Raw genomic sequence first — 13,102 nt, 5'->3', positions numbered from 1 at the left:
GCTTTCAACAAAGAAAATTTTATAGATCACTAAAAGTTTTTTTTTTTTTAGGAAGATTAGCCCTGAGCCAACATATGCCGCCAATCCTCCTCTTTTTGCTGAGGGAGAGTGGCCCTGAGCTAACATCTGTGCCAATCTTCCTCTATTTTTTATATGTGGGATGCCTGCCACAGCATGGCCTGACAAGTGGCACATAGGTCCATACCTGGGATCCCAACCAGTGAACCCCGGGCTGCCGAAGCGGAATGTGTGAACTTAACCGCTGAGCCACTGGGCCGGCCCCTAAAAATAATTATTGATGCTAGACTACTATGCAATTTTTTGGGCATATAAACTCAGAATTTGTCCAAAAAATTGAGTGGCATTGCAACAAAAAAACTTACTTTTCTCGTGTACTTAGCTATGTTACTAACTTATTAGTAATAAGTAATATAAATTTAACTCATTAAGAAACGTTTGTGTGTAAAAACTATTAAAATTTGTAATACATTTGTACTGTTACTTTGATCAACAATAGATAATAATCAGGGTAATGATCATTATAACACACAAAGAAAAAATCTCTTAGCACCTTCTAGTAGTAGGAAATTAATAATTTAATTTCAATTTACATATATGGTACCAAACAAAAGTCATTAAAACATAAAAATATATAACATTAAAAAAAAGTTCAGTAGGAAAGAGATGTAAAATTTTGGACTATTGTAGAATTGCTTCATTTAAAAAATATAAATCACGATGAGTATCATACTTTTATATTTAGATTACCTGGATACATTCAGTACAAACATTTAGCAGTTTTGTTCTTAAATGTGAATGTTTAAAATACACTGGAAGCTACACTTTTTGTAATTATTTAAACTTAAGATGAAACATTTCAGATGTAAACTTAAAAATGTCTGAGAAAATAACAACATAGCTTACAAATTTTTTGAAGAGGTACATCAGCAAAAACCAAGTCTGATGACCGCAGTACTACTCAGACCGCTGCTTCTGGCTTTAGGTGTTTGGATGTGGAGTGCTTGCAGATTTGAGGAATTCAGATTTTCAGCTTCTTACTGAATGGTATCACTATAGTTAAGGACATGTTACAGCCTAAAATATTCAATCAAAAGACAGTATTTGTTTTTACCCAGAATGGGAGAAAAGTAAAGGGTTCTTGAGTCATGTATCAAATCAACTGCCTCATTTATAAATTCTCTAGTAACAACCTTCTGACTCACGATGCATGCCAGGATTGAATAACCACATTCCTCAGCAAGAGTTAAAATTATGGGAGTTTTGAGGATGTGTTTCCTTCACAGAGGTACTTAGTTAAATTATATCATTTAACAAAAGTGCCTACAAAGTGGTAAAATTATTGGCTGCATTATTAATATTACGGCAATCTCAGAATCTACTGCAAAAGTGGAAGTATGTTATAAAGTGTTCTGTTGGACCAAACGCAGGCCTCACAAAAAAACCACCATCCTAATCTTTCAAGACCATCAGAGACACTTTAGATAAGTCGTAGTTCTGGAACATTAGCTAACGCTCCTAAAATGCAACATCTCAATTAAAAAAAAAGAACCACTGAAAAAAATTTACCAAAGTATTTAAAAATAATTTCAATTAGTAACATTTCTTTACCACCACAGAAGAGAGAGCGCAGCCTGTAAGGTGTGGGCTGATATTGATGTAAACAAAGAAGGAATGCATTTTTTAGTAAAAGGAGGCGAAATCCTTGATTGACAGTTCTTGGGAAAAGGTTAAAAATTCAAAAGAAGTGACTGCATGTGGCTCAGAACCTAAAAGCTTTTTTCTCCTCTCAACAGAAGAGCAGTCTCAAGTAATAACTAGTTGCCATGGAGATAAGAAACTAGAGAGATCAGAGAACTCAATTTGCAGTTAAATGGGCTGGAAACAATCCTTACTACTTGGTGGAGGAAAGCGATTAAAAGCATACATGATTGCCAGAGGGAATCTTTTTCACCTAGCATTTCCCAACCTCATTAGTGAACAAGAAGTCTAAAAAAACCAAATGAAAACCCAAGGTGTCCACAGATTGAGCCCATTAAACATAATTCAGGATTTCAAACATTACTACAAATTCTTGCTATTCTGGACAACTTTGATTCTTTTTAATGGTACTTATTAGTAAATACTGGAACGAGACTAAAAGTGTGTTCAAGAACAAACTAGTATCACTGAGGGGACTGGAACTTCAGCAGGTAAAAAGAACAGAAAAAATAGAAAAGCAACCAGAGTAAGAAACAGATTCAAGAAGTAAAAACCCAGGTTTTGAAAAGTCTCTTCACAGTCAATCACAGAATACCTTTATGAGTGCTGTAAAGGGCTGCAAACGTCACCGTGAAGAAAGTTGTGGAGTATTTGCCAGCATTAACTAAATGAGGAAAGGCCCTTTTTGTGTCTCGGTATCGGCGCAGGCACTGGATGAAGCGAAGCCAAGCAGGAATGCACTGAACAATGGCCCGCACACCATATGAATATTTGTGGCAAATTTCTGGTTCTGTGAAGATTTCAAAGAAGAAAAAGTTACAATTTAAAAAAATAATTTGTTCACATCATTTAGTCACATATGGTAACCACTAGCAAGTCCATAAAAGCAAGGAGCCTGGGTTTCAGAATCATGCTTCTTTGCAACTAATATATTCTCAAACATTTTAGGGGTAGGTAAGCCAAAGAGAGAAGGTAAAATACAGAGGGGGGACCTAGTAGGAAAATGTGCCCTCTCAGATTTCTGACTGTCCTAGAATCACTTTTCTTTGAAGTGTGGTGAAACTCTAAGAAAATTAGAACACCAGTATTCTAATCAAAGGGGAAAAAAACCCTGGTTAGCTCTGTCATTTGAAACATTTGGAAAACCTACAAATACAATGGTGACTCCAGTCAATTTCATTAACTCCAAACCACTATAATATATCCACTATAGGTTGTTCATGCTCTTTTGCTCCTCTTTCTTTTTAAAAAGAGAGTGAAGGGGCTGGTCTGGTGGCGCAGTGGTTAAGTTTGTGTGCTCTGCTTTGACAGCCCACGGTTTGCAGGTTCAGATCTTGGGTGTGGACCTAGCACTGCTCGTCAAGCCATGCTGTGGCAGCATCCCACATAAAATAGAGGAAGATTGACATAGATGTTAGCTCAGTGACAATTTTCCTCAAGCAAAAAGAGAAAGACTGGCAACAGATGTTACTCAGGGCCAATCTTCCTTACAAAAAGAAAAAAGAAAAAAAAAGAGTGGAGCGTGTATTTTTAAATGAGAGAATGGAGTTGGTAAATCAATTTTTCTTCAAATTCTGGGACTGTATAATAGTGGGATCAACCTACAACAGAGTTGTGATCTGCTGGCAATCAATGAAAATGTGTTGGCACTGACTTCATCAACTTCTGTTAATCAGATGTTACATAATTTGTCTAAATTTGGTCTTTGTCATTAAGGGAAAATTCCTTAATAACTTGAACTCCTGGCATAAACTAAGAGTGGGAAAAACAGCCAGAAGAAAAACAAGGTCCCTAATAAGAACTGAAAAACAATCTATAATGTCTTTCTCAAAGCACTTGACCTAACTGAATAATCAGTGTTTCTGATCACTGTAAAGCAGTCCTACGATGGCAGTTGTTGGCAATAAAGCATTTGTGATATAACTACCAATGCACTAGAACTTTTTTTTTAGTTTTAGAATTCTTTAAGTATAAAGTTGTAAATCTCTTGGCAAATGGATGGCTAAAATCCTAACACACAATTTAAGAGCCAAATTATACCAGATAAAGAGATTGCTAAAAAAGTGCCAAGTACATTTAATTAATTTTATAATATTATTGGATGAGTTTTCACCATGATCTTAAATTTTGCAGTTATCATTCCCAATATTTCTTGGTTTACATTGGCAGTTTAGTAGTGTGGATTCACATTCATACCCTACCTTCTGAATCATTTGGCAACAGGCCCTCACTTTCATCCCATTTGAGCTCAAAACTGTAGAAGCAGATCATATATTCCAGGTCCATCAGTATCACTGACAGGCTGTTCAGCTGATCGGCCAGCCAGAAATCAGCAAAGCCTACCTTATGGAAGGGGGCCGTAAATACTCGAAACTGGGAGAAAGAAAAAAATCAGAAAACATAGAAACAATTCATATTAAATTTCTCTATTTCATGTCCGACCATGCACCATGATTACTTTATCTGATAAAATGAAAATCAATGAACCAATCATACAGGAACCTGGCAACAGTGGCTAGGTTGAGAATTAGAAGTGAAGGGAATGAGTTGAATGGATAACTAAGAAAGAAACTAAACGGAGGAAAAGGGCAGGAACAGCTACAGTTAGAAAGCGGAGAGGCGGGAAGAGTTGCAGTGGAAAAGCAGAAAGTGGCAGAAAGTAGAAGCACTGAGAGGACAGCTAGCGTTAGGCTCTAGGGTAAATTTTGCTATAGACCAATTGCCATAATAATTTCTGAAATGTTCGCCCACCTTAGCTGGGATAGGAGCTTAGCTAATGAATACAAAGCTCTTCCTGTCTACAAAGGATAGAAAAGGAAGGATGGTACATCACCTGAAGCACGCCTTATTCTCTAACCAAAGTCACTTTCATTTCACTAATGCCATGGTGATCATTGTATTTGTCTTAAAATTATGCCACAAAAATCAACCCACATCCCACTGTTATGAAAACAATGATAAATGAATTTAGGCTAAATGTATCGAGTACTAATGCATGATGTGTATTTTTCCCATAATGCCTTTCTCATAATCCATTAACTACAACAATTCTATAAGCTGGGTACTATTCATATCACCATTTTACAGAAGACCTACAACAAACTCATTCTGACCTATCTGTGGAGGTCTGTTTACCACTGCAAAAGGAAATCCTGGCATTGCAGAGAGAGGAAGGATTGGATACTAATGCAAATCACCAGAAATAGACTCAAATTGTACAGAATGCCTTGAGAGGCCTTGACTGAAGTAAAGACGGGATGAAGGCAGCTTTAGTCCTCATCCTGTCAGACCCTTTCTACCTTATACAGGCAAAAGCAGACTCTTAAAACAAGGCATTCTGACAAAGCAGCAGTTCTGAGAAAATGAGTCTAAACCTGTAGCTCTCTTGCCGTCTAGCTATATTCACTTCATAGACACATTCAGCCTGGGAGTCTATAGCTATCTACTCTCAGGCTTGGCTGGTTCTTTCTACCCTTTCTCTAAATATTTCCTTTTATTATTTCAGGCAGCTAAACGGCTATATTACAAATTAATTCTGGGTGTCAACTATCTATGACAGATATTACTTTGGAGCTTTGGAAGTCAGACCAGGTTTGTATAGGACACAATGGAGGCTTTGAGACATTATTTTCTAGAGCTGATATATTTTGAGTCCATGGCTTGGTCTCTTGGTCACTCTCTTATTCTTCAATAAGTTGTGCAATAAGCCAGAGACACAAGCTATACCGTTCGCAACCATAAGCTCCAGATATGGCTTTTGCGGGGAGAGGGTTAGGGGTTGAGATGTTAGTCATCTATGCACAAAGAGGTTTTGGTGCCAGTTTATATTGTATTTTAAGATACTCTAGGGTGCAGAATGGACTTAAAGGATTCAAACAGACACAAACAAAAGGATAGTTTAGGATAAAACACCAAAGGATCAGGAAGTCTAACTCAATTTCTAGTCATGGACTTCTGTGAAACTGGTAGCCTAGGGCAAATTTCTTCTTTCTAACTGATGTGAGACAGACTGCTATTAGCCTCACAATCTGCCACAACCAGCCTCAAAACCTAGCTAATACAGAAAATTTCCATAAGAGCAGAAGAAGAGGAGAATGCATTAAATAAGAAACAAAGAATTGGAGGGATGGGACTGGAAAAGGACGGGAATGGCATAAAAATAAAAACTGGAGGGAAGGGAAAATTTACAGAAGAGAGAAGATGAACAAAGGAAGAAAAGAGGGAGTAGTAAATGTTGGTATAATACAACTAATGAAGGAAAGAAGATAATTATAGTTATTCATGCATTTAACAAAGACATTAAGTATTTACTATATGTCAAGCATTGTGGAGGTACAAAGATTAATAAAACAATCTCTACTCTCAAAACCCTCAAAGACCCACAGTTTGGTTGGGCAAATAAATATCTAAAGAAATAACGATAGTACTACGTAGTAAGTTCTATTACAACTATACATACAAAATGCCCTGGAAATACAAAGAAGGGAGCTAGTAGCTTGGTCAGAGGTAGGGTGAGGGGAGAGGAAATAAACAGATTATACCTAACTCCCTGGCATTTACACATAGTCAACTTCATCTCAGATTTATCTGAACTTTCTTGTTCGTGTGAGAATTCTCCTTCTCCCTTTCTTATTCTGGCTGAGGCCTTTCACTTTCTACCTTTTTTGATTTTGACTAAAATGGTAATAATTCATCGAGTAACAGTATTAAGAAAGCTAGAGACATTATGGCTATCGGATGTTTTACCTACATACACAAAAAAGTCACCAATAAGTTATTACAAAGAATATACACTAACATCATCTTCTAAGTTAATGCAGATATAAACAGTTAAGGAGACCAAGTTTTAATTTCTACTTTTGAGAAGTTTGTAAATAATTACATTCTTTCCAAATGTGATTTTTTATATTCCATTAGTTGGATCCACTAGATAAAAGTTAAATATCTTAGATAAAGTGACTGACAGGTCTAACTGTTAAATGTTAGTGTTTAAGGGCGCAAACTATGGTGCCAGACTGCCTGGGCTAATATCGCATCTCCATTACATACTGGCTGTATAACCTTATTTAACTTCTAACCCAGGTTTCTTCATTTATAAAATGTAGATTAATAGCCAACCTCATGGGTTATTAAAAGGATTAAAAAAATTAATACATATAAAATGTCCAGAACAGTGCATTATTAAATGAAAACATCTCTCTAATCTATTCTTATAGCAGAGATGTGTGTAAAAATGCTACTATACAATAAAGAAAATATTGGAAAAACCGATTTCCAAATTATATAGCAAAGAATTCTAATTTAAAAACTTTAAGTAGTCTTCTATAAGAATAAATTGATATTTTTGTTTAGAAAATCTGGGGCACTGTTTACACTTCCTAACTGGATTTCTGACTAGGGCAGATACAGATCCAGGGAGAGGATATATAACCTAATGAACATAAATAAACTGTACTAATTTGACATACAATATGCATATCAAAATAAACTAATCTCTTATAAAAATTTTTTTAGTTTTTTTTGGGAGGAAGGGAATAGCGCGTATCACTTCCACAGATTCAAATTAAATATGGATATAAATGGCACCCAGTGCCTACCACTACAGCCAAGTGCCATATGTTCTTTTCCCACTAAAAAGCAAAATAAAAAAAGAAAGAAGTAGGGGCCAGCCTGGTAGTGTAGTGGTTAAGTTCGTGTGCTCTGCTTTGGCAGCCTAGGGTTTGCAGGTTTGGATCCCGGGAGAGGACCTACACACTACTCATCAAGCCACGCTGTGGCAGCGTCCCATATACAAAAAAATAGAGGAGGATTGGCATAGATGTTAGCTCAGGGACAATCTTCCTCAAGCAAAAAGAGAAAGATTGGTGACAGATCTTAGCTCCGGGACAATCCTCCTCACCAAAAAAAAGAAAGAAAGAAGGAAACGTAGTTTCACTTTAGGATGAGGTTTTAAAAAAAGCTCTATCAGACTAAAGAGCTTCTGCAAGGCAAAAGAAACTAGGATCAAAACAAAGAGACAACCCACCAACTGGGAGAAAATATTTGCAAATCATATATCTGACAAGGAGTTAATCTCCATAATATATAAGGAACTCATACAACTGAACAATAAAAAAACAAACAGCCCAATCAAAAAATGGGCAGAGGATATGAACTGACATTTTTCCAAAAAAGATATACAGATGGCCCATAAACACATGAAAAGATGTTCAACATCACTAATCAGTAGGGAAATGCAAATCAAAACTACACTAAGATACCACCTTATACCTGTTAAAGTGGCTATCATCACTAAGACTAAAAATAACAAATGTTGGAGAGGGTGTGGAGAGAAGGGAACCCTCACACGCTGCTGGTGGGAATTCAAACTGGTGCAGCCACTATGGAAAACAGTATAGAGATTCCTCAGAAAACTAAAAATAGAACTACCGTATGACCCAGCTATCCCACTACTGGGTATCTACCCAAACAACTTGAAATCAACCATCCAAAGTAACATATGCACCCCTATGTTCACTGCAGCACTATTCACCACAGCCAAGACATGGAAACAATCCAAGTGCCCAGCAACTGATGATTGGATAAAGAAGATGTGGTATATATCTACAATGGAATACTACTCAGTCATAAAAAAAGACAAATTTATCCCATTTGCAACAACATGGAAGGACCTGGAGGGAATTATGCTAAGCAAAATAAGCCAGACTGAGAAAGACAAACACCAGATGATTTTACTCATATGTGGAATATGAACAAATACATGAACAAAGAAAACAATTCAGTGGTTACCAGGGGAAGGGGGGTCGGGGGTGGGCACAGTGGGTGAAGGGGAGCACTTACGTGGTGACAGTCAAGAAATAATGTACACCTGGAATCTCACATTGATGTAAATTATTATGAACTCAATAAACAAAAAAAAGCTCTATCAGAGAAACACAAACAGGGTGAAACATTCTTCTTAGCTCACTAAAAATAAGTCTAAGGGTAAGTTTTTTCAGTGAGTTTTGAATTAAAATAAGACAAATCAATTAATATTAAAATGATCTATATATAACATTTTTCCTGTTTACAATTACTAGGAAAATTTAACAAACCACAGTGCTTCTCTCTGTATTTCACTGCTTCTGATAGTACATTTTATTATTCTAGTATTCCTTATTCTATCATCATTGCCTACCTATTCCATTAACAAGTCCTCACTTATTAACACACGGCAGATGCATAGATAAACATCTACTCAATAGGGAAACGTTTTGCTAATAAGAGTAACTGGTCATGCATGAATCATAGTTTACTATTTACATAAAGAAGGATGCACAGGGGAAATGCTCACTTAGCACACAATGAACACAACTGTATTATCCTGTTTTTGCAATAATGCAATCATATTAACACCTGAGTTTTCTGAGACTTTCAAACCTCATTTCAAAAGAACTTTATAGAGATTTCACAATAATTGAGTCAGGAAACAATAGATCTTTATAACCTTAAAGGTACTTCTTTGTAACCAGAGGAATACTACAATTTTAATGCAAATAACTGTTTAAAAGCTCCACAAAATCTAGTGACAAAATGACAATCTCAAAATAAGAAAGGTAATCCAATATCGTCATACTAAATGGAAATGATTTATTTTTAGTATAAATCTCAAGAGAGAAAAAAAGGCTCAAACTTTTCTTCTGTCTTGAAAAAGCTCCTGTAAAAGCATGTTTTCTAGAAGATGACAGAACATATTAAAGATGATGGTATGCTTATAACTTATCAAAATATTCTTGTACATCTAAATTCCACACTCAGAAAATTCAAACCCAAAGTCAGGCCCAGAGGAGCTGCACTTAAAGGAAATGATTTGCTTATTTATTTATTTATATTTAATTAAATTGGAGGAAAAGAGGAAGATTCTCAATTTGTGACAAAAATCCTACGGGGAGAAATAAGAAATAGAAACGAATAACAATCAACTTTGGAAAAAAAGTCAATCAAGGAGATTTGGCCATTTTCTTTTCCTGATTGCTATAAATACTTATCTATATGGGAACATAGGTTGCTTTTTACTTGTTGAGCGCTTATTACACAGTTTTTAATAGGAAAGCCATATTTTATGTTTTCAGATTTAAAAAATTTAGTTAATGCTATATATAGGGAGTGTATTGTTAAGAACAAAAAAAAAAATCTGCTAACCCTAAGGGGCATACAAAAGGAAAAAAAATAAAAACTACAGTTTTCAAAGTGGTATACTCTATATGAGATGATAAACAAGTGAAGCAAATATAGGAATTTTGAAAGTTTGTGTAGAGATTGGTCAATTTAATTACTAATTTTCACTGTATTGTTATTCATAATTTAGGAAACAATTATATGAAACATTCACAACTGATTTTCAAAATAGAGCTGGTTTTATATAGGAGTAAGCAGAAGTCCCTTCTCAGAGCTATCTTTACAATATCACAAAAAATACAGCTACCGTTCTCGAAAGAAATTCTCTATCATAATGCTGAGACTGCATGACTTTGAGAGCATTAGGAAATAGGTAAAATGGGGGCCAGCCCAGGGTGGCCTAGTGGTTAAGTTCAGCATGCTCCACTTTGGCAGCCCAGGTTTGGTTCCAGGGTGCGGACCTATACAGCTCTTTTAGTGGCCATGGTGTGCTGACGGCCCACATACTAAAAAATAGAGGAAGACTGGCATGGATGTTAGCTCAGGGCCAATCTTCCTCAACAACAGCACAAAGAAATATGTCAAGTGGAAGAAGACACAGAATTTATTATAAACAAGAATCAAAGTCGGTTTCTCAAACTAAACTTGGTGATCTGGCAAGATATTCCTACCGCTTTTAGAGAACCAATCTTTCGTTACATAAAAATGTTTGGTTGACTACTTACACTAATATAACAGGAAAATAATAGTTTTACCACTTTTAAAAAAAGGAAACAAATTATATGTTATCACAGCTGATTAAATAATGAAGCAATTAAATTAATCATGAACTAATTATTATTAACTTGCAAAATCATTTCAACACCTGGACACTTTATACTCCATTTTAGGAGGAAAAAATGCATGAGTGCTCTTCCCAGGACCATTGCATTGTGCATTGTCAGGGGTACAGTCACGCTATGTTCTTTGCCCCTGGAACTGGGACATCACATCGACTACAATGTGAACCATGCCTTCTGAAGCTGTATAATATAGCAGTGTTGATTTCATCCTAGAGGAAGCCAATGATCAATATACCACTCTAAAAACGGTACACAAGTTTCTGGACTTACCAGCAGTTTAAGCAGCCAAAACCGGGATTTATAATAGAAAGTTTTGGTGGGATTGATAAGAAAGAAAACCATAAATCCATAAAGGACAAGTGGATACACATATGTGGGTATGACACTAACTGGAGCAAAGAAGCATGCCAGAAGGCTCAGGCACCACAATATCCCAAGGAATCCAGCGATCTGATAAAGGACGGGAAAGACAGAGAAAATTGTTATTTTTATCTTTACCATTACTCAGAAATATCTTCAATTTATTAAACAAAGCTAAGAAAAATGTTTACTTATTGACTCAATGCTCTTCAAGTAGAAGATGGATTTTAATACTTACTAAACCAGCTATACAGGTAATGCAAACTATACTTGTGGGACTTTATGTCTTGCTTTGATTACCTCAAAGAGATGTTGATGAGACAAATTGCTTCTTGGATTAAGTTCAAAGATGAGCACATGATTTACTCCAGCCTGTCTCCAACCATATGTGTTGATGCCCAGTAGAAAAAGGAATTCAATCAGAAGAAAGCCACCCCGATAGATTCTTATCAAGGGCCATATACTTCTATCTGTTTCAAGTTTAAATATAGCTGAAAGAATATTAATTGATTGGTTAGTCAGAAAATTCATAATGTCTCCTTTAACTGTCTTTTCTCTTTATTCTCAATAATAGAGCCCTGGCATAGGAATTTTTCATAAATAAAATCTAAACCTAGATTATCTCAAGAGCCTGATAAAATTGCCTGCAGTTTCTTTCCCCATTCATTTCACTCTGCAGATTTCCACCAGAACAAATTTCCTAAAATTTTACTTTTAGCATGTTAGTCCATTATTCCATTAGTTTTGCATAAATGTATAAAGCCAATGAAAGTTTTCGCACTTAAGTGAAATTACCAGATTAATAACTTTAAAGGGCTACTCTAGCTGTTATGTGAAGAATAGACTACAAGGTAACAAGTAAAGTAGCAAGAAGATTAATTAGGAGGTTATAAACAAAAAACTATATATAGTTTTACATCCTGATTCCTAAGGAAAGACCACTGATACATTACAATAGTCAGGAAACAAAAATCATAAATAGAAATCCCAAAGAATGCTCAAAAAACTCGTAGAGCTAATAAAGTCAGCAAAGTTGCAGAGTATACAAGATCAACATACAAAATTCAGTTGTCTTTGTATATACTAGCAATGAACAACCTGAAATGAAATTAAGAAAAAAATTCTAATTACAACAGCACTCAAAAGAATACTACATCTAGGAATAAATTTAACCAAGGAGGTGATGGATGTGTACATTGAAAACTACAAAACATTGCTGAAAGAAATCCTGTGTTTATGGATTAGAAGACTTGATATCGTTAAGATGGCAATACTTCTCAAAGTGTTCTTCAGATTTAATACAACCCACAGAAAAATTCCAACGGTCTTTTTTAATAGAAATAGAAAGCTGATCCTCAAATTCATGTGGATTACAAGAGGCCTCAGATAGACAAAACATTTTGAAAAAGAAGATACAAAGTTAGAGGACTCACATTTCACGGTTTCAAAATTTACAACAAAACAGTGTGGTGCTGGCATAAAAATAGACACGTAGACAAAATGGAACAGAATTGAGAGTTCAGAAATAACTGTATACATCTATGGCTCGTCGATTTTCAACAAGAGGGCCAAGACTATTCAATGGAAAAGAATATTCTCTTCAACAAATGGTTCTGGGACAACTGGATAGCCAAATGCAAAAGGATGAAATTGAACCCCCTACCTCATACCATACAAAAAAATTAGTTCAAAACGGATCAATGACCTAAATATAAGAGCTAAAATTATAAAACTCTTTTTTCATGATCTTGGATTTGGCAATGTATTCTTAGACATGACACCAAAACATGAGTAACAAAAGAAAAAAATAGATTCAGTGGACTCCGTCAAAATTAAAAACTTTAGTGCGTCAAAGGACATTATCAAGAAACGAAAAGACAATCTATAGAATGGGAGAAAATATTTGCAAATCCTATATCTTATAAGGGTCTCCTATCTAGACTATATAAAGAACTCTTGTAACAATAAAACAGCTCAATTAAAAACTGTGCAAAGGGGGCTGGCCCAGTGGTGCAGTGGTTAAG

At 35.5% G+C, this 13,102-nt stretch overlaps 1 protein-coding gene across 2 annotated transcripts in view; it reads right to left on the bottom strand.

The window, feature by feature from the left end:
* Positions 1-13,102, bottom strand: part of XPR1 (xenotropic and polytropic retrovirus receptor 1) — a 201,676-nt gene that overhangs the window by 38,497 nt on the left and 150,077 nt on the right. The window contains exons 8-11 of one of the 2 annotated variants that reach the window (XM_046682621.1): positions 11,379-11,569; positions 10,989-11,168; positions 3,921-4,092; positions 2,315-2,509 (exon numbers count right to left, since the gene is read on the bottom strand). In XM_046682621.1, coding sequence (XP_046538577.1) covers positions 2,315-2,509; positions 3,921-4,092; positions 10,989-11,168; positions 11,379-11,569 — 738 coding nt within the window. The remainder of the gene's footprint in view (positions 1-2,314; positions 2,510-3,920; positions 4,093-10,988; positions 11,169-11,378; positions 11,570-13,102) is intronic. The other variant, XM_046682622.1, reaches the window with a different exon arrangement.

Source organism: Equus quagga, chromosome 13 (assembly GCF_021613505.1).
Source record: "Equus quagga isolate Etosha38 chromosome 13, UCLA_HA_Equagga_1.0, whole genome shotgun sequence".
In the NCBI taxonomy this organism is placed as follows: domain Eukaryota; kingdom Metazoa; phylum Chordata; class Mammalia; order Perissodactyla; family Equidae; genus Equus; species Equus quagga.
The sequence above is the reverse complement of the archived record's forward strand: the minus strand, read 5'-3'. Positions and strand labels throughout refer to the sequence as shown.